General features: G+C 34.1%; 1 protein-coding gene across 1 annotated transcript; it reads right to left on the bottom strand.

The window, feature by feature from the left end:
* Nucleotides 1–46: 46 nt before the first annotated feature.
* On the bottom strand, nucleotides 47–27,328 carry LOC143245419 (cyclic nucleotide-gated channel alpha-3-like). Its single transcript, XM_076491755.1, has 5 exons — nucleotides 26,911–27,328; nucleotides 24,734–25,103; nucleotides 21,047–21,180; nucleotides 11,938–12,155; nucleotides 47–2,190 (listed from the first exon to the last, which is right to left on the bottom strand). The coding sequence occupies exons 2-5, from the start codon at nucleotides 24,956–24,958 to the stop codon at nucleotides 263–265; spliced, it is 2,505 nt and encodes an 834-aa protein (XP_076347870.1). The 5' UTR covers nucleotides 24,959–25,103; nucleotides 26,911–27,328; the 3' UTR covers nucleotides 47–262.
* Between the last annotated feature and the right edge of the window lie 394 nt (nucleotides 27,329–27,722).

The raw sequence follows: 27,722 nt of genomic DNA, 5'->3' as shown, positions 1-27,722 counted from the left end.
TATGTTTTTGCAAATGATAAGATGCAATCTAAGATGGCTGTCAATATTTTCACCCAGAACATAGTTTTATAATTAACCACTTACATTAACTCCCATCGTACACCCATACTTGTTTATTATAATGTTTGACGTTTCATATAACTTATATATGATAAATCTAGCTGTGGTTCCTCTCATTTGTGGTCACATTATCACTTTGCAGGGTCTTCCGATAAAGGTGGACAGCTAGGGCTTTTTTGGTTTTTCACTCCTATTACGAATATCACAATGTTTCTTGTGAAGATTGCTCCACGTTTTTCATATAGTCTTCACTTGTGTTAACATCTGGTTCAGTAAACATATCCTCGCTGTTTCGGTCACCTTCACCACTGTTAACGTTTGGTCCAGTAAACATATCCTGGCTGTTTGGGTCACCTTCACCACTGTTAACATTTAGTCCAGTAAACAAATCCTGATTGTTTGGGTTACCTTTACCACTGTTATCATTCGTTCCAGTAAAGACATTCCAAATGTTTTGGTTAATTTCACCACTGTTAACATTTGGTCCAGTAAACATATCCTGGCTGTTTGGGTTACCTTCACTACTGTTAACGTTTGGTCCAGTAAACATATCCTGATTGTTTGGGTCACCTTCACCACTGTTAACATTTGGTCCACTAAACATATCCTGATTGTTTGGGTTAATTTTACCACTATTAACATTTGGTGCAGTAAACATATTCTGATTGTTGGGGTTAATTCCAGCATTGTTAACCCTTGGTCCAGTAAAGACATCCCAAATGTTCTGATTAACTTCACCGCTGTTATCATCACTATTTTGTCTCCCAGGGTAAACAGTCTTCTCTAATTGGGTCATTCGACGCTTTATTTTCATCTGAGAAGCTGAATATTCAGCTAGAAGACGAGCAAATCGAGTTTGGATATTGTCCAACCCTTGTTCAAGATGTGTACACAGTTCTTGCAAATTTTCCCTTTGTTGATCAGTATCTGTCAGTTGTTCCTGGTCCAAGAGTCCATCTTTCAACAGAATCTGTCTGCCACGTTCGATTAGCAGTTTTTTGGCCTCCGGATATTCTTCCAGCACGCTCCAAAGGTCCTCCTTTGATAGACAGAACAGGTCTGAGTAGCCGACACTACGGACATTAGCCGTCCTCCTGTTCCCTGTCTTCATACCGGATATCTTTAAAATACTCAGTTCACCAAACACACTTCCATCACTAAGTGTGGCAAACACAGTCTTTCCATCGTCACCAACCACACTTAACCTACCTCGCTTTACAATGTACATTTCTTTACCCACATCTCCTTTGCGACAGATATAGTCTCCAGGACTGAACACCTGTAACCGGAGTTTGAGGACCAGCTGGACAAGAAGTCCTGGTTCACAGTCCTGAAACAGTTTCACCTGCTTTAAAGTGGCAAGATGAACGTTTATGGCAATTTCAGCTTTCAGCTTGTCCGGCAGCATGGACGTGATGGCTTCTTCATCCAGCGACTGTTTATTGGTCCACAAGTAATCAAACCACTTGATAACGCGGTTCTCCAGATCCTTGGAGACTTTCCGAAACTCCATGTATTGTTTGATGCTGTCCATTCGGTTCTGGAACTCTGCCCTGGCGGCATTCATGTTGGTAATCATGCTGCCAACATTGCCAACAATCGTGGCGAAGATGAGAACACCGACCAAGAAGTCGAAAACGACAAAAAGGTATTCAATGTCTCTTTCCGGAATAGGGACCTCACCAATGGTTGTCAGCGTCAGCGTGGACCAGTAGAAACAGTAGATGTACTGGTGACGAAACGTGCTGAATTTGGGTTCACTCACGTTCTTGTAAACCCAACCGTCCGACCCGAAACCAATGCAGTAGCTCACGGAGAAATATATACAGGCATTCCAGTGGATGATGACCAATATGTAGAATATAAGTTTGGTTATCCGGAAGGCATATGGGAAGTTAGTTCTTGTCTCTGTTCTGTCAAAGAACTCGAGCATTCGGTGCCAGCGAAGAAGTCTGTTCAGACGAACGATGACTGAACACGGAACACGCTCTTCACACGAAACTCCAAGAACACAATACATTATGTCTGTAGGTAACAGACTGAAAACATCCAGTTTAAAGTAGGTAGATCTCATGTAGTTAGAGAACAGTCTTTTAGCATCGCGGACAAGAAGACCCTGGTGGAGATAACCTGACATACAAGAATTATCAGTTGTATTTCAATATCGTTGTTTAGCACTTTACTAGAGAACTTAAAAAAATGTAAGAGGATATATTTTACGATGTTGATTAAACTAACATTACAACAAGAACAAATGTGAAAACAAGTGTACATGATATAAAAACATATACCAATCTTCAATAACTTTAAAACAAAATAACGAGGTATAGAAACGTAATATCCATCAAATTAGAGACAGTGCTATAGAAACTTAAATCAATCTTTACTAAACTCTGAAACTTAAATTAATTGTTTTATAAAATTAAAAAATTTCAGAACTGGAGAACTTCATAAAGAAAATAAAAATAGAAAAACATAAATCAATGTTACCAAACTCTGCGGCAAAAGAACTTCATAGAGAAACATAAAACAATATTTAAAACGTTTAAAACAACATTACATGGAATGAAAATATAAACCACTCTTTAGAACTACAGAATTCAGTAGCGAAGAATCAATCAATTTTAATCAAACATTACAGCTACAGATCTTCGGGTAGAAGCACAAGTCACTCTTTACCAACTATAGAAGTACAAAACTTCTAATAGAAAAATAAATAAATCATTACAAAAATTTAGAACTAGAGATCATGGAAGAAACAAAACATTCTTTATCACACTACAGGACGAGAGATCATGGAAGAGAAACACAAATAATTCTTTATCATGCTACAAAACTAGAAATAATGGAACAGAAACACAAATCATTCTTTATCACACTACAGAAATAGAGATCATGGAACAGAAACACAAATCATTCTTTATCACACTACAGAAATAAATATCATGGAACAGAAACACAAATCATTCTTTATCACACTACAGAACTAGAAATCATGGAACAGAAACACAAATCATTCTTTATCACACTACAGAAATAGAGATCATGGAACAGAAACACAAATCATTCTTTATCACACTACAGAACAAAAGATCATGGAACAGAAACATAAATCATTCTTTATCACACTACAGAACTAGAGATAATGGAACAGAAACACAAATCATTCTTTATCACACTACAGAACAAGAGATCATGGAACAGAAACACAAATCATTCTTTATCACACTACAGAACTAGAGATCATGGAATAGAAACACAAATCATTCTTTATCACGCTACAGAACTAGAGATAATGGAACAGAAACACAAATCATTCTTTATCACGCTACAGAACTAGAGATCATGGAACAGAAACACAAATCATTCTTTATCACACTACAGAAATAGAGATCATGGAATAGAAACACAAATCATTCTTTATCATGCTACAAAACTAGAGATCATGGAACAGAAACACAAATCATTCTTTATCACGCTACAGAACTAGAAATCATGGAATAGAAACACAAATCATTCTTTATCACACTACAGAACTAGAGATCATGGAATAGAAACACAAATCATTCTTTATCACACTACAGAAATAGAGATCATGGAACAGAAACACAAATCATTCTTTATCACGCTACAGAACTAGAGATAATGGAACAGAAACACAAATCATTCTTTATCACACTACAGAACTAGAGATCATGGAATAGAAACACAAATCATTCTTTATCACACTACAGAACAAGAGATCATGGAATAGAAACACAAATCATTCTTTATCACACTACAGAACTAGAGATCATGGAATAGAAACACAAATCATTCTTTATCACACTACAGAAATAGAGATCATGGAATAGAAACACAAATCATTCTTTATCATGCTACAAAACTAGAGATAATGGAACAGAAAAACAAATCATTCTTTATCACACTACAGAACAAGAGATCATGGAATAGAAACACAAATCATTCTTTATCACACTACAGAACTAGAGATCATGGAATAGAAACACAAATCATTCTTTATCACACTACAGAAATAGAGATCATGGAACAGAAACACAAATCATTCTTTATCACACTACAGAACTAGAGATCATGGAACAGAAACACAAATCATTCTTTATCACGCTACAGAACTAGAGATCATGGAACAGAAACACAAATCATTCTTTATCACACTACAGAAATAGAGATCATGGAACAGAAACACAAATCATTCTTTATCATGCTACAGAAATAGAGATCATGGAACAGAAACACAAATCATTCTTTATCACACTACAGAACTAGAGATCATGGAACAGAAACACAAATCATTCTTTATCACACTACAGAACTAGAGATAATGGAACAGAAACACAAATCATTCTTTATCACGCTACAGAACTAGAGATCATGGAACAGAAACACAAATCATTCTTTATCACACTACAGAACTAGAGATCATGGAACAGAAACACAAATCATTCTTTATCACGCTACAGAACTAGAGATCATGGAACAGAAACACAAATCATTCTTTATCACGCTACAGAACTAGAGATCATGGAACAGAAACACAAATCATTCTTTATCACACTACAGAAATAGAGATCATGGAACAGAAACACAAATCATTCTTTATCACACTACAGAACTAGAGATCATGGAACAGAAACACAAATCATTCTTTATCACACTACAGAACTAGAGATCATGGAATAGAAACACAAATCATTCTTTATCACGCTACAGAACTAGAGATAATGGAACAGAAACACAAATCATTCTTCATCACACTACAGAAATAGAGATCATGGAACAGAAACACAAATCATTCTTTATCACGCTACAGAACTAGAGATAATGGAACAGAAACACAAATCATTCTTTATCACACTACAGAACTAGAGATCATGGAACAGAAACACAAATCATTCTTTATCACGCTACAGAACTAGAAATCATGGAACAGAAACACAAATCATTCTTTATCACACTACAGAACTAGATATAACGGAACAGAAACACAAATCATTCTTTATCACGCTACAGAACTAGAGATCATGGAACAGAAACACAAATCATTCTTTATCACACTACAGAACTAGAGATCATGGAATAGAAACACAAATCATTCTTTATCACGCTACAGAACTAGAGATAATGGAACAGAAACACAAATCATTCTTTATCACGCTACAGAACTAGAGATAATGGAACAGAAACACAAATCATTCTTTATCACACTACAGAAATAGAGATCATGGAACAGAAACATAAATCATTCTTTATCACACTACAGAACTAGAGATCATGGAATAGAAACACAAATCATTCTTTATCACACTACAGAACTAGAGATCATGGAATAGAAACACAAATCATTCTTTATCACGCTACAGAACTAGAGATAATGAAACAGAAACACAAATCATTCTTCATCACACTACAGAAATAGAGATCATGGAACAGAAACACAAATCATTCTTTATCACGCTACAGAACTAGAGATAATGGAACAGAAACACAAATCATTCTTTATCACACTACAGAACTAGAGATCATGGAATAGAAACACAAATCATTCTTTATCACGCTACAGAACTAGAGATAATGAAACAGAAACACAAATCATTCTTCATCACACTACAGAAATAGAGATCATGGAACAGAAACACAAATCATTCTTTATCACGCTACAGAACTAGAGATAATGGAACAGAAACATAAATCATTCTTTATCACACTACAGAAATAGAGATCATGGAACAGAAACACAAATCATTATTTATCACGCTACAGAACTAGAGATAATGGAACAGAAACACAAATAATTCTTTATTACACTAAAAACTAGAGGTCATGGAAGAGAAACACAAATCATTTTTATCACACTGCAGAACTAGAGATCATGGAACAGAAACACAAATCATTCTTTATCACACTACAGAACTAGAAATCATGGAACAGAAACACAAATCATTCTTTATCACACTACAGAACTAGATATAACGGAACAGAAACACAAATCATTCTTTATCACGCTACAGAACTAGAGATCATGGAACAGAAACATAAATCCTTCTTTATCACACTACAGAAATAGAGATCATGGAACAGAAACACAAATCATTCTTTATCACGCTACAGAACTAGAGATAATGGAACAGAAACACAAATAATTCTTTATCACACTAAAAACTAGAGGTCATGGAAGAGAAACACAAATCATTTTTATCACACTGCAGAACTAGAGATCATGGAACAGAAACACAAATCATTCTTTATCACACTACAGAACTAGAGATCATGGAACAGAAACACAAATCATTCTTTATCACAGTACAGAAATAGAGATCATGGAACAGAAACACAAATCATTCTTTATCACACTACAGAAATAGAGATCATGGAACAGAAACACAAATCATTCTTTATCACACTACAGAAATAGAGATCATGGAACAGAAACACAAATCATTCTTTATCACGCTACAGAAATAGAGATCATGGAACAGAAACACAAATCATTCTTTATCACACTACAGAACTAGAGATCATGGAACAGAAACACAAATCATTCTTTATCACGCTACAGAAATAGAGATCATGGAATAGAAACACAAATCATTCTTTATCACGCTACAGAACTAGAGATAATGGAACAGAAACACAAATCATTCTTTATCACACTACAGAACTAGAAATCATGGAACAGAAACACAAATCATTCTTTATCACACTACATAAATAGAGATCATGGAACAGAAACACAAATCATTCTTTATCACACTACAGAACTAGAAATCATGGAACAGAAACACAAATCATTCTTTATCACACTACAGAACTAGAGATCATGGAACAGAAACACAAATCATTCTTTATCACAGTACAGAAATAGAGATCATAGAACAGAAACACAAATCATTCTTTATCACACTACAGAAATAAATATCATGGAACAGAAACACAAATCATTCTTTATCACACTACAGAACTAGAGATCATGGAACAGAAATACAAATCATTCTTTATCACACTACAGAAATAGAGATCATGAAACAGAAACATAAATCATTCTTTATCACACTACAGAACTAGAGATCATGGAACAGAAACACAAATAATTCTTTATCACACTAAAAACTAGAGGTCATGGAACAGAAACACAAATCATTCTTTATCACAGTACAGAAATAGAGATCATAGAACAGAAACACAAATCATTCTTTATCACACTACAGAAATAAATATCATGGAACAGAAACACAAATCATTCTTTATCACACTACAGAACTAGAGATCATGGAACAGAAATACAAATCATTTTTATCACACTGCAGAACTAGAGATCATGGAACAGAAACACAAATCATTCTTTATCACACTACAGAACTAGAGATCATGGAACAGAAACACAAATCATTCTTTATCACAGTACAGAAATAGAGATCATGGAACAGAAACACAAATCATTCTTTATCACACTACAGAAATAGAGATCATGGAACAGAAACACAAATCATTCTTTATCACGCTACAGAAATAGAGATCATGGAACAGAAACACAAATCATTCTTTATCACGCTACAGAACTAGAGATCATGGAACAGAAACACAAATCATTCTTTATCACGCTACAGAAATAGAGATAATGGAACAGAAACACAAATCATTCTTTATCACACTACAGAACTAGAAATCATGGAACAGAAACACAAATCATTCTTTATCACACTACAGAAATAGAGATCATGGAACAGAAACACAAATCATTCTTTATCACACTACAGAACTAGAAATCATGGAACAGAAACACAAATCATTCTTTATCACACTACAGAACTAGAGATCATGGAACAGAAACACAAATCATTCTTTATCACACTACAGAAATAGAGATCATAGAACAGAAACACAAATCATTCTTTATCACACTACAGAAATAAATATCATGGAACAGAAACACAAATCATTCTTTATCACACTACAGAACTAGAGATCATGGAACAGAAATACAAATCATTCTTTATCACACTACAAAAATAGAGATCATGAAACAGAAACATAAATCATTCTTTATCACACTACAGAACTAGAGATCATGGAATAGAAACACAAATCATTCTTTATCACACTAAAAACTAGAGGTCATGGAAGAGAAACACAAATCATTTTTATCACACTACAGAACTAGAGATTATGGAACAGAAACACAAATCATTCTTTATCACACTACAGAACTAAAGATCATGGAACAGAAACACAAATCATTCTTTATCACAGTACAGAAATAGAGATCATGGAACAGAAACACAAATCATTCTTTATCACACTACACAACTAGAAATCATGAAAGAGAAACAAAAATCATTTTTACCACACTACAGAAATAGAGATCATGGAACAGAAACACAAATCATTCTTTATCACACTACAGAACTAGAGATCATGGAACAGAAATACAAATCATTCTTTATCACACTACAGAAATAGAGATCATGGAACAGAAACATAAATCATTCTTTATCACACTACAGAACTAGAGATCATGGAATAGAAACACAAATCATTCTTTATCACACTAAAAACTAGAGGTCATGGAAGAGAAACACAAATCATTTTTATCACACTACAGAACTAGAGATTATGGAACAGAAACACAAATCATTCTTTATCACACTACAGAACTAGAGATCATGGAACAGAAACACAAATCATTCTTTATCACAGTACAGAAATAGAGATCATGGAACAGAAACACAAATCATTCTTTATCACGCTACAGAAATAGAGATCATGGAACAGAAACACAAATCATTCTTTATCACACTACACAACTAGAAATCATGAAAGAGAAACAAAAATCATTTTTACCACACTACAGAAATAGAGATTACGGTATACAAATATAGAGCAGCCTTTACCAAACGACAGAACTACAAAACGTCATTAGATATTTCGAGGTAATTTCTACAGAAGACGGAACACAGTGCAAAAGAGAACAGGACGTTGTTAGTTTTGCATTTAATTCAGGAGGTACCTTGTGTCTCCAGAAACTGTGTTTATTGTGTATGCATTCGACTCAGGAAGTACCTTGTGTATCCACAAACTATTTTAATTGTGTTGACATTCAAATCAGGAAGTACGTTGTGTATCCACAAACTGTGTTTAGCGTGTTTACCTTCAACTTAGAAAGTACGTTGTGTATCCACAAACTGTGTTTAGTGTGTTTACATTCAGCTTAGGAAGTACGTTGTGTATCCACAAAGTGTGTTTAGTGTGTTTACATTCAACTTAGGAAGTACGTTGTGTATCCACAAAGTGTGTTTAGTGTGTTTACATTCAACTTAGGAAGTACGTTGTGTATCCACAAACTGTGTTTAGTGTGTTCACATTCAGCTTAGGAAGTACGTTGTGTATCCACAAACTATGTTTAGTGTGTTTACATTCAGCTTAGAAAGTACGTTGTGTATCCACAAACTATGTTTAGTGTGTTTACATTCAACTTAGGAAGTACGTTGTGTATCCACAAACTGTGTTTAGTGTGTTCACATTCAGCTTAGGAAGTACGTTGTGTATCCACAAACTGTGTTTAGTGTGTTTACATTCAACTTAGGAAGTACGTTGTGTATCCACAAACTGTGTTTAGTGTGTTTACATTCAACTTAGGAAGTACGTTGTGTATCCACAAACTGTGTTTAGTGTGTTTACATTCAACTTAGGAAGTACGTTGTGTATCCACAAACTGTGTTTAGTGTGTTCACATTCAGCTTAGGAAGTACGTTGTGTATCCACAAACTGTATTTAGTGTGTTTACATTCGACTCAGGAAGTACCTTGTGTATCCACAAACTATTTTAATTGTGTTTACATTCAAATCAGGAAGTACGTTGTGTATCCACAAACTGTGTGTAGCGTGTTTACATTCAGCTTAGGAAGTACGTTGTGTATCCACAAACTGTGTTTAGTGTGTTCACATTCAACTTAGAAAGTACGTTGTGTATACACAAACTGTGTTTAGTGTGTTTACATTCAGCTTAGGAAGTACGTTGTGTATCCACAAACTGTGTTCAGTGTGTTTACATTCAGCTTAGGAAGTACGTTGTGTATCCACAAAGTGTGTTTAGTGTGTTTACATTCAACTTAGGAAGTACGTTGTGTATACACAAAGTGTCTTTAGTGTGTTTACATTCGACTCAGGAAGTACCTTGTGTATCCACAAACTGTTTTAATTGTGTTTACATTCAAATCAGGAAGTACCTTGTATGTCATCAATTTCTCTTTAGTGTGTTTATAATGAACTCGGGACGTTTCTTGTACATCCACAAGCGGTGTTTATTGTGTTTACCTTCTATTCAGTAAGAACCTTGTTTATCCACAAACTGTGTTTATTGTGTTTACCTTCAATTCAGTAAGAACCTTGTTTATCCACAAACTGTGTTTATTGTGTTTACCTTTAATTCAGTAAGAACCTTGTGTATCCACAAACTGTGTGTAGCGTGTTTACATTCAGCTTAGGAAGTACGTTGTGTATCCACAAACTATGTTTAGTGTGTTTACATTCAACTTAGAAAGTACGTTGTGTATCCACAAACTGTGTTTAGTGTGTTTACATTCAACCTAGAAAGTACGTTGTGTATACACAAACTGTGTTTAGTGTATTTACATTCAGCTTAGGAAGTACGTTGTGTATCCACAAACTGTGTTTAGTGTGTTCACATTCAGCTTAGGAAGTACGTTGTGTATCCACAAAGTGTGTTTAGTGTGTTTACATTCAACTTAGGAAGTACGTTGTGTATCCACAAACTGTGTTTAGTGTGTTCACATTCAACTTAGAAAGTACGTTTAGTATACACAAACTGTGTTTAGTGTGTTTACATTCAGCTTAGGAAGTACGTTGTGTATCCACAAACTGTGTTTAGTGTGTTCACATTCAGCTTAGGAAGTACGTTGTGTATCCACAAACTGTGTTTAGTGTGTTTACATTCAACTTAGGAAGTACGTTGTATATCCACAAACTGTGTTTAGTGTGTTTACATTCAACTTAGGAAGTACGTTGTGTATCCACAAACTGTGTTTAGTGTGTTCACATTCAACTTAGGAAGTACGTTGTATATCCACAAACTGTGTTTAGTGTGTTCACATTCAGCTTAGGAAGTTCGTTGTGTATCCACAAACTGTATTTAGTGTGTTTACATTCAACTTAGGAAGTACGTTGTATATCCACAAACTGTGTTTAGTGTGTTCACATTCAGCTTAGGAAGTTCGTTGTGTATCCACAAACTGTATTTAGTGTGTTTACATTCAACTTAGGAAGTACGTTGTATATCCACAAACTGTGTTTAGCGTGTTTACATTCAGCTTAGGAAGTACGTTGTGTATCTACAAACTGTGTTTAGTGTGTTCACATTCAGCTTAGGAAGTACGTTGTGTGTCCACAAACTGTGTTCCAACTCAGAATTTATAAAGTCATAAATCCAATTATTAATAATACTGTCGGTTAATAATTAAATGGGTTTAATTGCCATTTTGACTGAATCATATAGAAAACTATTATTTCTAAAATTTCTAACGCCACTAGAAACAGTTTAACATGTTTCGGATAAAAGGAAAGTAATTCACGTCTAAAACTATTATTACGTAGTTTTTGATAAAGTAAAAATCACGGATATGAAAGTTACTTAAAATGTCTCTACAAAGCCCGATATACTTCCCTCATACCCCAAGATACGACACACTTCTTCAAACCCAGATATGACACACATTTCTCTGATACCCCGAGATAGAACATCCTTTTTTCAAACCCAGAGAGATAACACATTTTTCCTTTCCTGTTTCACAATCATTTTTATGTACCGAGAAACAAAGAAAAATGGAGGAAGATGCTTACCGGTCCTGACTTGAAACACCATATCCACTACATAAATACAATCACTAACATAGTCCAAAATGTACCACAGGAAAGGCTGGAGGTTCTGCAGTTTCCAGAAAACGCTCCGACCAATAATAAAGATGGTATTGTAGAGGACAGCTAGTGTGATGACAGCCAGCCAATGATAATATAGATTACATGCTGGATCCAGCACAAACGTTCGGTATTGGAAGCTTCTAAAGAAATCGAAATATTACTGTTACAGCTGGAGGAAACCTACACACAATTAGTACAATACATTTTAGTAGAACTTTCGATACAGCTGGAAGAAACCTACACACAATTAGCACAATACATTTTACCTGAACCTTCGATACTGCTGGAGAAAACCTACACACAATTAGTACAATACATTTTAATAGAACTTTCGATACTGCTGGAGGAAACCTACACACAATGAGTACAATACATTTTACTAGAACTTTCGATACAGCTGGAGGAATCCTACACACAATTAGTACAATACATTTTACTAGAACTTTCGATACTGCTGGAGGAAACCTACACACAATTAGTACAATACATTTTACTAGAACTTTCGATACTGCTGGATGAAACCTACACACAATTAGTACAATACATTTTACTAGAACTTTCGATACAGCTGGAGGAAACCTACACACAATTAGTACAATACATTTTACTATAACTTTCGATACTGCTGGAGGAAACCAACACACAATTAGTACAATACATTTTACTAGAACTTTCGATACAGCTGGAGGAAACCTACACACAATTAGTACAATACATTTTACTAGAACTTTCGATATTGCTGGAGGAAACCTACACACAATTAGTACAATACATTTTACTAGAACTTTCGATATTGCTGGAGGAAACCTACACACAATTAGTACAATACATTTTACTAGAACTTTCGATACAGCTGGAGGAAACCTACACACAATTAGTACAATACATTTTACTAAAACTTTCGATATTGCTGGAGGAAACCTACACACAATTAGTACAATACATTTTACTAGAACTTTCGATACAGCTGGAGGACACCTACACAATTAGTACAATACATTTTACTAGAACTTTCGATACAGCTGGAGGACACCTACACAATTAGTACAATACATCTTACTAGAACTTTCGATACAGCTGGAGGAAACCTACACACAATTAGTACAATACATTTTACTAGAACTTTCGATATTGCTGGAGGAAACCTACACACAATTAGTACAATACATTTTACTAGAACTTTCGATACAGCTGGAGGAAACCTACACACAATTAGTACAATACATTTTACTAGAACTTTCGTTACTGCTAGAGGAAACTTAAACAATATTACTGCAATACATTATAGTAGAACTATTGTTACTGCTAGAGGAAACCAACACATTATTGGTACCGTACATTTCAGTAAAACTTTCGTTACTGCTAAGGGAAACCTACACAGTATTAATACAATATATTTTAGTATACCTTTCGTTACTGCTAGAGGAAACTTACACAGTATTAGTTCAATTCATTTTAAGAGAACTTGTTTACTGCTACAGGAAACTCACACAATTTTAGTTCGATACAACTGCTACTATAAACTTACATATTATCAATACAAAACATTTGAGTAGAACTTTTGTTTGAGCTACAGGAAACAAAGAGAGTGTTAGTACAATGTATTTTAGTAGAACTTTCGTTACTACTAGAGGAAACCAAAACATTATTAATACAATACATTTTAGTACAACTATCGTTTTACTAGTACAAATTTTGTTACTGATAGAGGATACCACACAGTATTAGTTTAATACCATTTAGTAGAACTTGTTTACTACAAGAGAAAACTAACACATTATAAGCACAATTCTATTTAATAGAACTTTCGTTACTGTTAGAGGAAACTTACACAGTATTAATACAATATATTTTAGTATACCTTTCGTTACTGCTAGAGGAAACATGTACACTATTAGTTCAAAATATTTTAGTAGAACTTTCGTTACTATAAGAGGAAACTGACACATTATTAGTTCAATACAATTTAGTAGAAATTTTGTTAATGATAGAGGATATCACATAGTATTAGTTTAATAGATTTTCGTAGAACGTATTTACTGCAAGAGAAATCTAACACATTTTAAGTGCGATTCTTTTTAGTAGAACTTTCGCTACTGCTAAAGGAAACTTACACAGTATTAGTTCAATTCATTTTAGTAGAACTTGTTTTACTACTGGAGGAAACCATCACAGTATTAGTACAATACATTATAGTTGAACATTCGTTACTGCTAGACAAAACATAACCAGTATTAGTACAATGCATTATAGTTGAACATTCGTTACTGCTAGACAAAACATAACCAGTATTAGTACAATACATTATAGTTGAACATTCGTTACTGCTAGACAAAACATAACCAGTATTAGTACAATACATTATAGTTGAACATTCGTTACTGCTAGACAAAACATAAACAGTATTAGTACAATACATTATAGTTAAACATTCGTTACTGCTAGACAAAACATAAACAGTATTAGTACAATACATTATAGTTGAACATTCGTTACTGCTAGACAAAACATAAACAGTATGAGTACAATACATTATAGTTAAACATTCGTTACTGCTAGACAAAACATAACCAGTATTAATACAATACATTATAGTTAAACATTCGTTACTGCTAGACAAAACATAAACAGTATTAGTACAATACATTATAGTTAAACATTCGTTACTGCTAGACAAAACATAACCAGTATTAGTACAATACATTATAGTTAAACATTCGTTACTGCTAGACAAAACATAAACAGTATTAGGTACAATACATTATAGTTAAACATTCGTTACTGCTAGACAAAACATAAACAGTATTAGTACAATACATTATAGTTGAACATTCGTTACTGCTAGACAAAACATAACCAGTATTAGTACAATACATTATAGTTGAACATTCGTTACTGCTAGACAAAACATAAACAGTATTAGTACAATACATTATAGTTAAACATTCGTTACTGCTAGACAAAACATAACCAGTATTAGTACAATACATTATAGTTGAACATTCGTTACTGCTAGACAAAACATAAACAGTATTAGTACAATACATTATAGTTAAACATTCGTTACTGCTAGACAAAACATAAACAGTATTAGTACAATACATTATAGTTAAACATTCGTTACTGCTAGACAAAACATAACCAGTATTAGTACAATACATTATAATTGAACATTCGTTACTGCTAGACAAAACATAAACAGTATTAGTACAATGCATTATAGTTAAACATTCGTTACTGCTAGACAAAACATAACCAGTATTAGTACAATACATTACAGTTGAACATTCGTTACTGCTAGACAAAACATAAACAGTATTAGTACAATACATTATAGTTAAACATTCGTTACTGCTAGAATAAAACATAAACAGTATTAGTACAATACATTATAGTTAAACATTCGTTACTGCTAGACAAAAACATAAACAGTATTAGTACAATACATTATAATTGAACATTCGTTACTGCTAGACAAAACATAAACAGTATTAGTACAATACATTATAGTTGAACATTCGTTACTGCTAGACAAAACATAAACAGTATTAGTACAATACATTATAGTTAAACATTCGTTACTGCTAGACAAAACATAAACAGTATTAGTACAATACATTATAGTTGAACATTCGTTACTGCTAGACAAAACATAAACAGTATGAGTACAATACATTATAGTTAAACATTCGTTACTGCTAGACAAAACATAACCAGTATTAGTACAATACATTATAGTTAAACATTCGTTACTGCTAGACAAAACATAAACAGTATTAGTACAATACATTATAGTTAAACATTCGTTACTGCTAGACAAAACATAACCAGTATTAGTACAATACATTATAGTTAAACATTCGTTACTGCTAGACAAAACATAAACAGTATTAGTACAATACATTATAGTTAAACATTCGTTACTGCTAGACAAAACATAAACAGTATTTGTACAATACATTATAGTTGAACATTCGTTACTGCTAGACAAAACATAAACAGCATTAGTACAATACATTATAGTTGAACATTCGTTACTGCTAGACAAAACATAAACAGTATTAGTACAATACATTATAGTTGAACATTCGTTACTGCTAGACAAAACATAAACAGTATTAGTACAATACATTATAGTTAAACATTCGTTACTGCTAGACAAAACATAACCAGTATTAGTACAATACATTATAGTTGAACATTCGTTACTGCTAGACAAAACATAACCAGTATTAGTACAATACATTATAATTGAACATTCGTTACTGCTAGACAAAACATAAACAGTATTAGTACAATACATTATAGTTAAGCATTCGTTACTGCTAGACAAAACATAACCAGTATTAGTACAATACATTATAGTTGAACATTCGTTACTGCTAGACAAAACATAAACAGTATTAGTACAATACATTATAGTTAAACATTCGTTACTGCTAGACAAAACATAAACAGTATTAGTACAATACATTATAGTTAAACATTCGTTACTGCTAGACAAAACATAAACAGTATTAGTACAATACATTATAATTGAACATTCGTTACTGCTAGACAAAACATAAACAGTATTAGTACAATACATTATAGTTGAACATTCGTTACTGCTAGACAAAACATAACCAGTATTAGTACAATACATTATAGTTGAACATTCGTTACTGCTAGACAAAACATAAACAGTATTAGTACAATACATTATAGTTAAACATTCGTTACTGCTAGACAAAACATAACCAGTATTAGTACAATACATTATAGTTGAACATTCGTTACTGCTAGACAAAACATAAACAGTATTAGTACAATACATTATAGTTAAACATTCGTTACTGCTAGACAAAACATAAACAGTATTAGTACAATACATTATAGTTAAACATTCGTTACTGCTAGACAAAACATAACCAGTATTAGTACAATACATTATAATTGAACATTCGTTACTGCTAGACAAAACATAAACAGTATTAGTACAATACATTATAGTTAAACATTCGTTACTGCTAGACAAAACATAACCAGTATTAGTACAATACATTATAGTTGAACATTCGTTACTGCTAGACAAAACATAAACAGTATTAGTACAATACATTATAGTTAAACATTCGTTACTGCTAGACAAAACATAAACAGTATTAGTACAATACATTATAGTTAAACATTCGTTACTGCTAGACAAAACATAAACAGTATTAGTACAATACATTATAATTGAACATTTGTTACTGCTAGACAAAACATAACCAGTATTAGTACAATACATTATAGTTGAACATTCGTTACTGCTAGACAAAACATAAACAGTATTAGTACAATACATTATAGTTAAACATTCGTTACTGCTAGACAAAACATAACCAGTATTAGTACAATACATTATAGTTGAACATTCGTTACTGCTAGACAAAACATAAACAGTATTAGTACAATACATTATAGTTAAACATTCGTTACTGCTAGACAAAACATAAACAGTATTAGTACAATACATTATAGTTGAACATTCGTTACTGCTAGACAAAACATAACCAGTATTAGTACAATACATTATAGTTGAACATTCGTTACTGCTAGACAAAACATAAACAGTATTAGTACAATACATTATAGTTAAACATTCGTTACTGCTAGACAAAACATAAACAGTATTAGTACAATACATTATAGTTGAACATTCGTTACTGCTAGACAAAACATAAACAGTATTAGTACAATACATTATAGTTAAACATTCGTTACTGCTAGACAAAACATAACCAGTATTAGTACAATACATTATAGTTAAACATTCGTTACTGCTAGACAAAACATAAACAGTATTAGTACAATACATTATAGTTAAACATTCGTTACTGCTAGACAAAACATAACCAGTATTAGTACAATACATTATAGTTGAGCATTCTTTACTGCTAGACAAAACATAAACAGTATTAGTACAATACATTATAGTTAAACATTCGTTACTGCTAGACAAAACATAAACAGTATTAGTACAATACATTATAGTTAAACATTCGTTACTGCTAGACATAACATAACCAGTATTAGTACAATACATTATAGTTAAACATTCGTTACTGCTAGACAAAACATAAACAGTATTAGTACAATACATTATAGTTAAACATTCGTTACTGTTAGACAAAACATAAACAGTATTAGTACAATACATTATAGTTGAACATTCGTTACTGCTAGACAAAACATAAACAGTATTAGTACAATACATTATAGTTAAACATTCGTTACTGCTAGACAAAACATAAACAGTATTAGTACAATACATTATAGTTAAACATTCGTTACTGCTAGACAAAACATAAACAGTATTAGTACAATACATTATAGTTAAACATTCGTTACTGCTAGACAAAACATAAACAGTATTAGTACAATACATTATAGTTAAACATTCGTTACTGCTAGACAAAACATAAACAGTATTAGTACAATACATTATAATTGAACATTCGTTACTGCTAGACAAAACATAACCAGTATTAGTACAATACATTATAGTTAAACATTCGTTACTGCTAGACAAAACATAAACAGTATTAGTACAATACATTATAGTTGAACATTCGTTACTGCTAGACAAAACATAAACAGTATAAGTACAATACATTATAGTTGAACATTCGTTACTGCTAGACAAAACATAAACAGTATAAGTACAATACATTATAGTTAAACATTCGTTACTGCTAGACAAAACATAAACAGTATTAGTACAATACATTTTTGTACAAGTTTGTGACTGCTAGAGGAAACCTACACAGTCTTAGTTCAATACATTGTAGTAAAATTTGTTTACTGCTAGGTGAAACTTGCACATTATTAGTATAATACATTTTATTAGAACTTGTTTACACAGTAATATTCCTCAAAATTTCGTCATATATCCCAAAAATAGATCGACCGTACTACAAAACACAGCTAATTACGCCGTCTGTGTGAAAAAATGACTATTAAAGGAAATCAGCGGGTCCAAAGACCCTACGCCGGCCGCCATTACAAAATATTGTAAAATGACCATTTGTTTCAGTTAATTTGCACAAAGGTGTACAGAAACAACAACTTTACGTGATGTCTACCACTAGCCAGTGACACAGCTACACAGAAACAACAATCTACCGTGATGTGCACCACTAGCCAATGACACAGTTATACAGAAACAACAACCTAACGTAATGTCTACCACTAGCCAATCACGTAGTCATACAGAAACAACAACATAACGTGATGTCTACCACTAGCCAATCACGTAGTCATACAGAAACAACAACATAACGTGATGTCTACCACTAGCCAATGACATAGTTGCACAGAAACAACAAACTACCGTGGTGTCTACCACTAGCCAGTGACACAGCTACACAGAAACAACAAACTACCGTGATGTCTACCACTAGCCAGTGACACAGCCACACAGAAACAACAAACTACCGTGATGTGTACCACTAGCCAGTGACACAGCTACACAGAAACAACAAACTACCGTGGTGTCTACCACTGGCCAGTGACACAGCTACGCAGAGCAACAAACTACCGTGATGTGTACCACTGGCCAGTGACACAGCTAAACAGAAACAACAATCTATCGTGGTGTCTACCACTAGCCAGTGACACAGCTACACAGAAACAACAACCTATCGTGGTGTCTACCACTAGCCAGTGACACAGCTACACAGAAACAACAAACTACCGTGGTGTCTACCACTAGCCAGTGACACAGCTACACAGAAACAACAAACTACCGTGATGTGTACCACTAGCCAGTGACACAGCTAAACAGAAACAACAATCTATCGTGGTGTCTACCACTAGCCAGTGACACAGCTACACAGAGAAAACAACCTATCGTGGTGTCTACCACTAGTCAGTGACACAGGTACACAGAGAAAACAACCTATCGTGGTGTCTACCACTAGTCAGTGACACAGGTACACAGAGAAAACAACCTATCGTGGTGTCTACCACTAGTCAGTGACACAGCTAAACAGAAACAACAATCTATCGTGGTGTCTACCACTAGCCAGTGACACAGCTACACAGAAACAACAACCTATCGTGGTGTCTACCACTAGCCAGTGACACAGCTACACAGAAACAACAATCTATCGTGGTGTCTACCACTAGCCAGTGACACAGCTACACAGAAACAACAAACTACCGTGATGTGTACCACTAGCCAGTGACACAGCTACACAGAAACAACAAACTATCGTGGTGTCTACCACTAGCCAGTGACACAGCTACACAGAAACAACAAACTACCGTGATGTGTGCCACAAGCCAGTGAAACAGCTACACAGAAACAACAAACTACCGTGATGTCTACCACTAGCCAGTGACACAGCTACACAGAAACAACAATCTACCGTGATGTCTACCACTAGCCAGTGACACAGCTACACAGAAACAACAAACTACCGTGATGTGTACCACTAGCCAGTGACACAGCTACACAGAAACAACAAACTACCGTGGTGTCTACCACTAGCCAGTGACACAGCTACACAGAGACAACAAACTACCGTGATGTCTACCACTAGACAGTGACACAGCTAAACAGAAACAACGATCTATCGTGGTGTCTACCACTAGCCAGTGACACAGCTACACAGAAACAACAACCTATCGTGGTGTCTACCACTAGCCAGTGACACAGGTACACAGAAACGACAACAAAACCTAACGTGATGTTTATCACTAGCTAGTAATGTAATCATACAGAAACAACATAACCTGATGTCTACCATTAGCCAGTGATATAGTTATATTGATACAATAATCTATGTATTATGATCACATTACTTGTGAAACATAAGTTTTTGCAGATATTTGAAATATTTTTGGAACAGTGTTATTATTGTTAGAATTATTAAAAGTTATCTTTTTCTGAGCCTATGTCATCTTCCATCAAGTCTACGTTCGTAAGGAAATCAATAGAAACCTTTATACTGGGTAAACAGTAACATGTAGACATTCTGTTAGACATAGTAACAAGAATCACCTTTCTGCTGTTTGTTTACTACTGTCTTTGTCATAAACATCAGTAATATCACTCATGGCAAACTTCTGGAGGAAAGAGTCCGGACGTTCTAGTTCCTTGTGGCGTCTCTTCCTTTCAGTCCACTCTCTCACCACCTGTTCAGAACATCGAAATACGAACCTATAAATCCCTAAACCTGTTATCTGACTCCAGCATGTTTAGAAGAAGTTAAATGTAAGAATAGAGAGAAAAAAATTAGAGAAACATAAGATGGTGGTGAACTTCTAAACTTTGGTAAATATAATATTGATGAAAACAAACACAGAGGCCATCTTCTTTGTTGTCACTGATAGAAATTAGAAATTTCACTATATGTCTTCCTTGTGGCGCATAACCTTGGTAGGCAGATCACAGCAACACAGTGTGTAGCTATGTAATTAACATGAACGGTGATGAAAGTAGGCAGTCAGGAAACAGATCTGTAGTTGTATCAAATCTAAAAACTAGAAGGTAAGGATAGGAAATTTATGAATCAAAACTGTTGACAGAAGTCAGAATTTTAGAAAGCATAAGTAAAGGGAAAAATATGACGTTCAAGAAATGATGATAAAGGTAGGAAAATAAATAAAGAGAAGTGGCGGGAAAAGTATCAAGTGTCATAAATGTAGATAGAGGTAGGAAGTATAACATACACATGGTAAGGCGTTTAGGAAACAGATATGTAGGTAGAGGTAAGAAGTATAAACTACAGATGGTAAGGCGTTTATAAAACAGATATGTAGGTAGAGGTAAGAAGTATAACCTACAGATGGTAAGGCGTTTATAAAACAGATATGTAGGTAGAGGTAGGAAGTATACCCTACAGATGGTAGGGCGTTTATAAAACAGATATGTAGGTAGAGGTAAGAAGTATAACCTACAGATGGTAAGGCGTTTATAAAACAGATATGTAGGTAGAGGTAGGAAGTATACCCTACAGATGGTAGGATGTTTAGGAAACAGATATGTAGGTAGAGGTAAGAAGTATAACCTACAGATGGTAGGATGTTTAGGAAACAGATATGTAGGTAGAGGTAAGAAGTATAACCTACAGATGGTAAGGCGTTTATAAAACAGATATGTAGGTAGAGGTAAGAAGTATAAACTACAGATGGTAAGGCGTTTATGAAACAGATATGTAGGTAGAGGTAAGAAGTATAACCTACAGATGGTAAGGCGTTGATAAAACAGATATGTAGGTAGAGGTAAGAAGTATAACCTACAGATGGTAAGGCGTTTATAAAACAGATATGTAGGTAGAGGTAGGAAGTATACCCTACAGATGGTAGGGCGTTTATAAAACAGATATGTAGGTAGAGGTAGGAAGTATACCCTACAGATGGTAGGGCGTTTATAAAACAGATATGTAGGTAGAGGTAGGAAGTATAACCTACAGATGGTAAGGCGTTTATAAAACAGATATGTAGGTAGAGGTAGGAAGTATAACCTACAGATGGTAGGGCGTTTAGGACACCGATATGTAGGTAGAGGTAGGAAGTATAACCTACAGATGGTAGGATGTTTAGGACACCGATATGTAGGTAGAGGTAGGAAGTATAACCTACAGATGGTAGGACGTTTAGGACACAGATATGTAGATAGAGGTAGAAAGTATAACCTACAGATGGTATGACGTTTAGGAAACAGATATGTAGATAGAGGTAGGAAGTATACCCTACAGATGGTAGGATGTTTAGGAAACAGATATGTAGGTAGAGGTAAGAAGTATAACCTACAGATGGTAAGGCGTTTATAAAACAGATATGTAGGTAGAGGTAAGAAGTATAACCTACAGATGGTAGGATGTTTAGGAAACAGATATGTAGGTAGAGGTAAGAAGTATAACCTACAGATGGTAAGGCGTTTATAAAACAGATATGTAGGTAGAGGTAAGAGTATAAACCTACAGATGGTAGGGCGTTTATAAAACAGATATGTAGGTAGAGGTAAGAAGTATAACCTACAGATGGTAAGGCGTTTATAAAACAGATATGTAGGTAGAGGTAGGAAGTATAACCTACAGATGGTAAGGCGTTTATAAAACAGATATGTAGGTAGAGGTAGGAAGTATACCCTACAGATGGTAGGGCGTTTATAAAACAGATATGTAGGTAGAGGTAGGAAGTATAACCTACAGATGGTAAGGCGTTTATAAAACAGATATGTAGGTAGAGGTAGGAAGTATAACCTACAGATGGTAGGGCGTTTAGGACACCGATATGTAGGTAGAGGTAGGAAGTATAACCTACAGATGGTAGGATGTTTAGGACACCGATATGTAGGTAGAGGTAGGAAGTATAACCTACAGATGGTAGGATGTTTAAGACACAGATATGTAGGTAGAGGTAGGAAGTATAACCTACAGATGGTAGGACGTTTAGGACACAGATATGTAGATAGAGGTAGGAAGTATAACCTACAGATGGTATGACGTTTAGGAAACAGATATGTAGATAGAGGTAGGAAGTATAACCTACAGATGGTAGGACGTTTAGGAAACAGATATGTAGATAGAGGTAGGAAGTATAACCTACAGATGGTAGGACGTTTAGGAAACAGATATGTAGATAGAGGTAGGAAGTATAACCTACAGATGGTAGGACGTTTAGGAAACAGATATGTAGATAGAGGTAGGAAGTATAACCTACAGATGGTAGGACGTTTAGGAAACAGATATGTAGATAGAGGTAGGAAGTATAACCTACAGATGGTAGGACGTTTAGGAAACAGATATGTAGATAGAGGTAGGAAGTATAACCTACAGATGGTAGGACGTTTAGGAAATAGATATGTAGATAGAGGTAGGAAGTATAACCTACAGATAGTAAAACGTTTAGGAAACAGATGTGTAAGTTGAGATAGAAAGTTTAGAAAACAAATATGTAGGTATAGATAGGAAGTATAATCTACAGATAGTAAAACGTTTGATGTATAAAAGTGAAACTAGAGATAGGACACACAGAAATGGTGATAACATTACAGAGTTTGTAAAGAAATTGCTTCTATACTTACCTCAAACTTATTGACAGTCTTACTAAGACTTACCTCAAACTTATTGACAGTCTTACTAAGACTTACTCCACACTTTTTGAGTCTTACTAAGACTTACCTCAAACTTATTGACAGTCTTACTAAGACTTACCTCAAACTTATTGACAGTCTTACTAAGACTTACTCCACACTTCTTGAGAGTCTTACTAAGACTTACCTCAAACTTATTGACAGTCTTACTAAGACTTACCTCAAACTTATTGACAATCTTACTAAGACTTACCTCAAACTTATTGACAGTCTTACTAAGACTTACTCCACACTTCTTGAGTGTCTTACTAAGACTTACCTCAAACTTATTGACAGACTTACTAAGACTTACTCCACACTTCTTGAGAGTCTTACTAAGACTTACCTCAAACATCTTGACAATCTTACCAATACATGCTGCAAACGTCTTGATAATCCTACCAACAGTACCTCAAACGTCTTTATAATCTTACCAACACTTACCTCAAACGACTTGACAATCTTACCAACACTTACCTCAAACTTATTGACAATCTTACCAACACTTACCTCAAACTTATTGACAATCTTACCAACACTTACCTCAAACTTATTGACAATCGTACCAACACTTACCTTAAACTTATTGACAATCTTACCAATACTTACCTCAAACGTTTTGACTATCCTTCCAATCTTTGTATCATGTTCCTTATTGAGTTGTTCGATCCTGTAAATCTCCGAGTTGATACTGTTCAGTGAAGATGATGTTGATAAGACATTCTTTTCGTACAGCTCATTATTATGTGCAAGATTCAATTCTTGATGGTGACTGGACTCTGGAGGATGTCTACCGAGTTGTTGTTCACTCCACAAGCACATTTTAGTTGTCATATTGGAAGTAAACACGAAGATTTCAAGTTAAGTAGTTAAACCGCTTCAGAGCTGTGACGTCATTTGGGGTTCAGATACTACTGTTGTTTCTCCTCCTTAAGGTTTAACTCAATCAGAATCAGACACGTAGTGGCTTCCCACGGAACTACCTAAAGTTTATGTTGAAACCTTACGTTCTGAATAAATAGTATAATCATCTCCTAAAGAAATTAAGGTACCATAGTAACTAAAACACATGATGAACTCATTAGGAGGTTAAGGCACCATAGTAACTAAAACACATGATGAACTCATTAGGAGGTTAAGGCACCATAGTAACTAAAACACATGATGAACTCATTAGGAGGCTAAGGCACCATAGTAACTAAAACACATGATGAACTCATTAGGAGGTTAAGGCACCATAGTAACTAAAACACATGATGAACTCATTAGGAGATTAAGGTACCATAGTAACTAAAACACATGATGAACTCATTAGGAGGTTAAGGTACTACAAGTAACTAAAACACATGATGAACTCATTAGGAGGTTAAGGTAACATAGTAACTAAACTACATGATGAACTCATTAGAAGATTAAGGTACCATAGTAACTAAAACACATGATGAACTCATTAGGAGGTTAAGGTACCATAGTAACTAAAACACATGATGAAGTCATTAGGAGTTTAAGGTACCATAGTAACTAAAACACATGATGAACTCATTAGGAGGTTAAGGTACCATAGTTACTAAAACACATGATGAACTCATTAGGAGGTTAAGGTACCATAGTAACTAAACTACATGATGAACTCATTAGGAGATTAAGGTACCATTGTAACTAAAACACATGATGAACTCATTAGGAGGTTAAGGTAACATAATAACTAAACTACATGATGAACTCATTAGAAGATTAAGGTACCATAGTAACTAAAACACATGATGAACTCATTAGGAGGTTAAGGTAACATAGTAGCTAAACTACATGATGAACTCATTAGGAGGTTAAGGTACCATAGTAACTAAAACACATGATGAACTCATTAGGAGGTTAAGGTACCATAGTTACTAAAACACATGATGAACTCATTAGGAGGTTAAGGTACCATAGTAACTAAAACACATGATGAACTCATTAGGAGGTTAAGGTAACATAATAACTAAACTACATGATGAACTCATTAGAAGATTAAGGTACCATAGTAACTAAAACACATGATGAACTCATTAGGAGGTTAAGGTACCATAGTAACTAAAACACATGATGAAGTCATTAGGAGTTTAAGGTACCATAGTAACTAAAACACATGATGAACTCATTAGGAGGTTAAGGTACCATAGTTACTAAAACACATGATGAACTCATTAGGAGGTTAAGGTACCATAGTAACTAAACTACATGATGAACTCATTAGGAGATTAAGGTACCATTGTAACTAAAACACATGATGAACTCATTAGGAGGTTAAGGTAACATAATAACTAAACTACATGATGAACTCATTAGAAGATTAAGGTACCATAGTAACTAAAACACATGATGAACTCATTAGGAGGTTAAGGTAACATAGTAACTAAAACACATGATGAACTCATTAGGAGGTTAAGGTACCATAGTAACTAAAACACATGATGAACTCATTAGGAGGTTAAGGCACCATAGTAACTAAAATACATGATGAACTCATTAGGAGATTAAGGTACCATAGTAACTAAAGCATATGATGAACTCATTAGGAGATTAAGGTACTATAGTAACTAAAACACATGATGAACTCATTAGGAGGTTAAGGTACCATAGTAACTAAAACACATGATGAACTCATTAGGAGATTAAGGTACCATAGTAACTAAAACACATGATGAACTCATTAGGAGGTTAAGGTAGTACTAGTAACTAAAAAGATATGATCTGATAACAAAATTATAAGGCCAACAGTAGAATGGAAAACATGAAATTAATACTTGCAGTTTTTGGAACATTCTCCATAAAACATTGTTGACATTAATGTTCGGTTAGGCTTTGTTTTCATCAAGTATTTCATCTTTAACAGTTATTTCATCACTGTCTTAAATATTTCGAATTTTGTAATATCTAGACTGGTGACATGGTGTGTGTGACGAAGTATATTAGTTATAAGGGCAGTAAAACATAAAATATGATTGTGTGATTTCCCTTCCACAACGACTAGTTCTCAGAGTAAACTTTGTTTTCGATGATTCTTCGTTCAATTTCCGTCCTGTCTTCTGAGCACTTCCGGATTAGGAAAACTTTGTCACGTGATTTTATCATTTCGCTTTCTCACGTCTGTTTAAGGGTTAATCATTCGTTTCACTAAATCTGATCGATAACTATCCTACAGAAATCCTTATTTTTTAGAATCTGTAACAGACATACAGACTATATTAAACACAACCACAGATAATAACTCAGAATAAAAGATAAAAACAAAAAAGACTAAAGGTCAGAATCAGGGGTAAAATAAAGCCTAAAAGTCAGAATAACGAATAAAAACACTATTGATCAGGATCAGGGTTAAGAACCACAACACTAAAGACGAAAGTGAAGGGTAAAATTAACAAGAAGACTGTAAGTCAGAGTCAGTGTTCAAACGAAAAACAGACTAGTGATTAGGGTCAGGGGTAAGTCGCCTTAATAAGAGACTATAGATCAGAGTAACATCCAAAAACCAAACAAGACTACATAGTTCAGAGTCACGGTTATAAACAGTCACACACTATAGCTCATAGTTGGAGATAAAAACCAAAAACAATAT

The sequence above is a fragment of the Tachypleus tridentatus genome, chromosome 2 (assembly GCF_004210375.1).
Source record: "Tachypleus tridentatus isolate NWPU-2018 chromosome 2, ASM421037v1, whole genome shotgun sequence".
Lineage (NCBI taxonomy): Eukaryota > Metazoa > Arthropoda > Merostomata > Xiphosura > Limulidae > Tachypleus > Tachypleus tridentatus.
This window is presented reverse-complemented; position numbering and strand designations above follow the sequence as displayed.

Excerpts from the sequence above, each read along its gene's own strand:
- LOC143245419 (XM_076491755.1), bottom strand. The coding sequence starts at position 24,958 with ATGACAACTAAAATGTGCTTGTGGAGTGAACAACAACTCGGTAGACAT. Across the intron at positions 21,181-24,733 it reads GGATAGTCAAAACGTTTGAG|GTGGTGAGAGAGTGGACTGA; the intron begins GTAAGTATTGGT and ends TGTTCTGAACAG. Across the intron at positions 2,191-11,937 it reads GGTGTTTCAAGTCAGGACCG|GTTATCTCCACCAGGGTCTT; the intron begins GTAAGCATCTTC and ends CTTGTATGTCAG.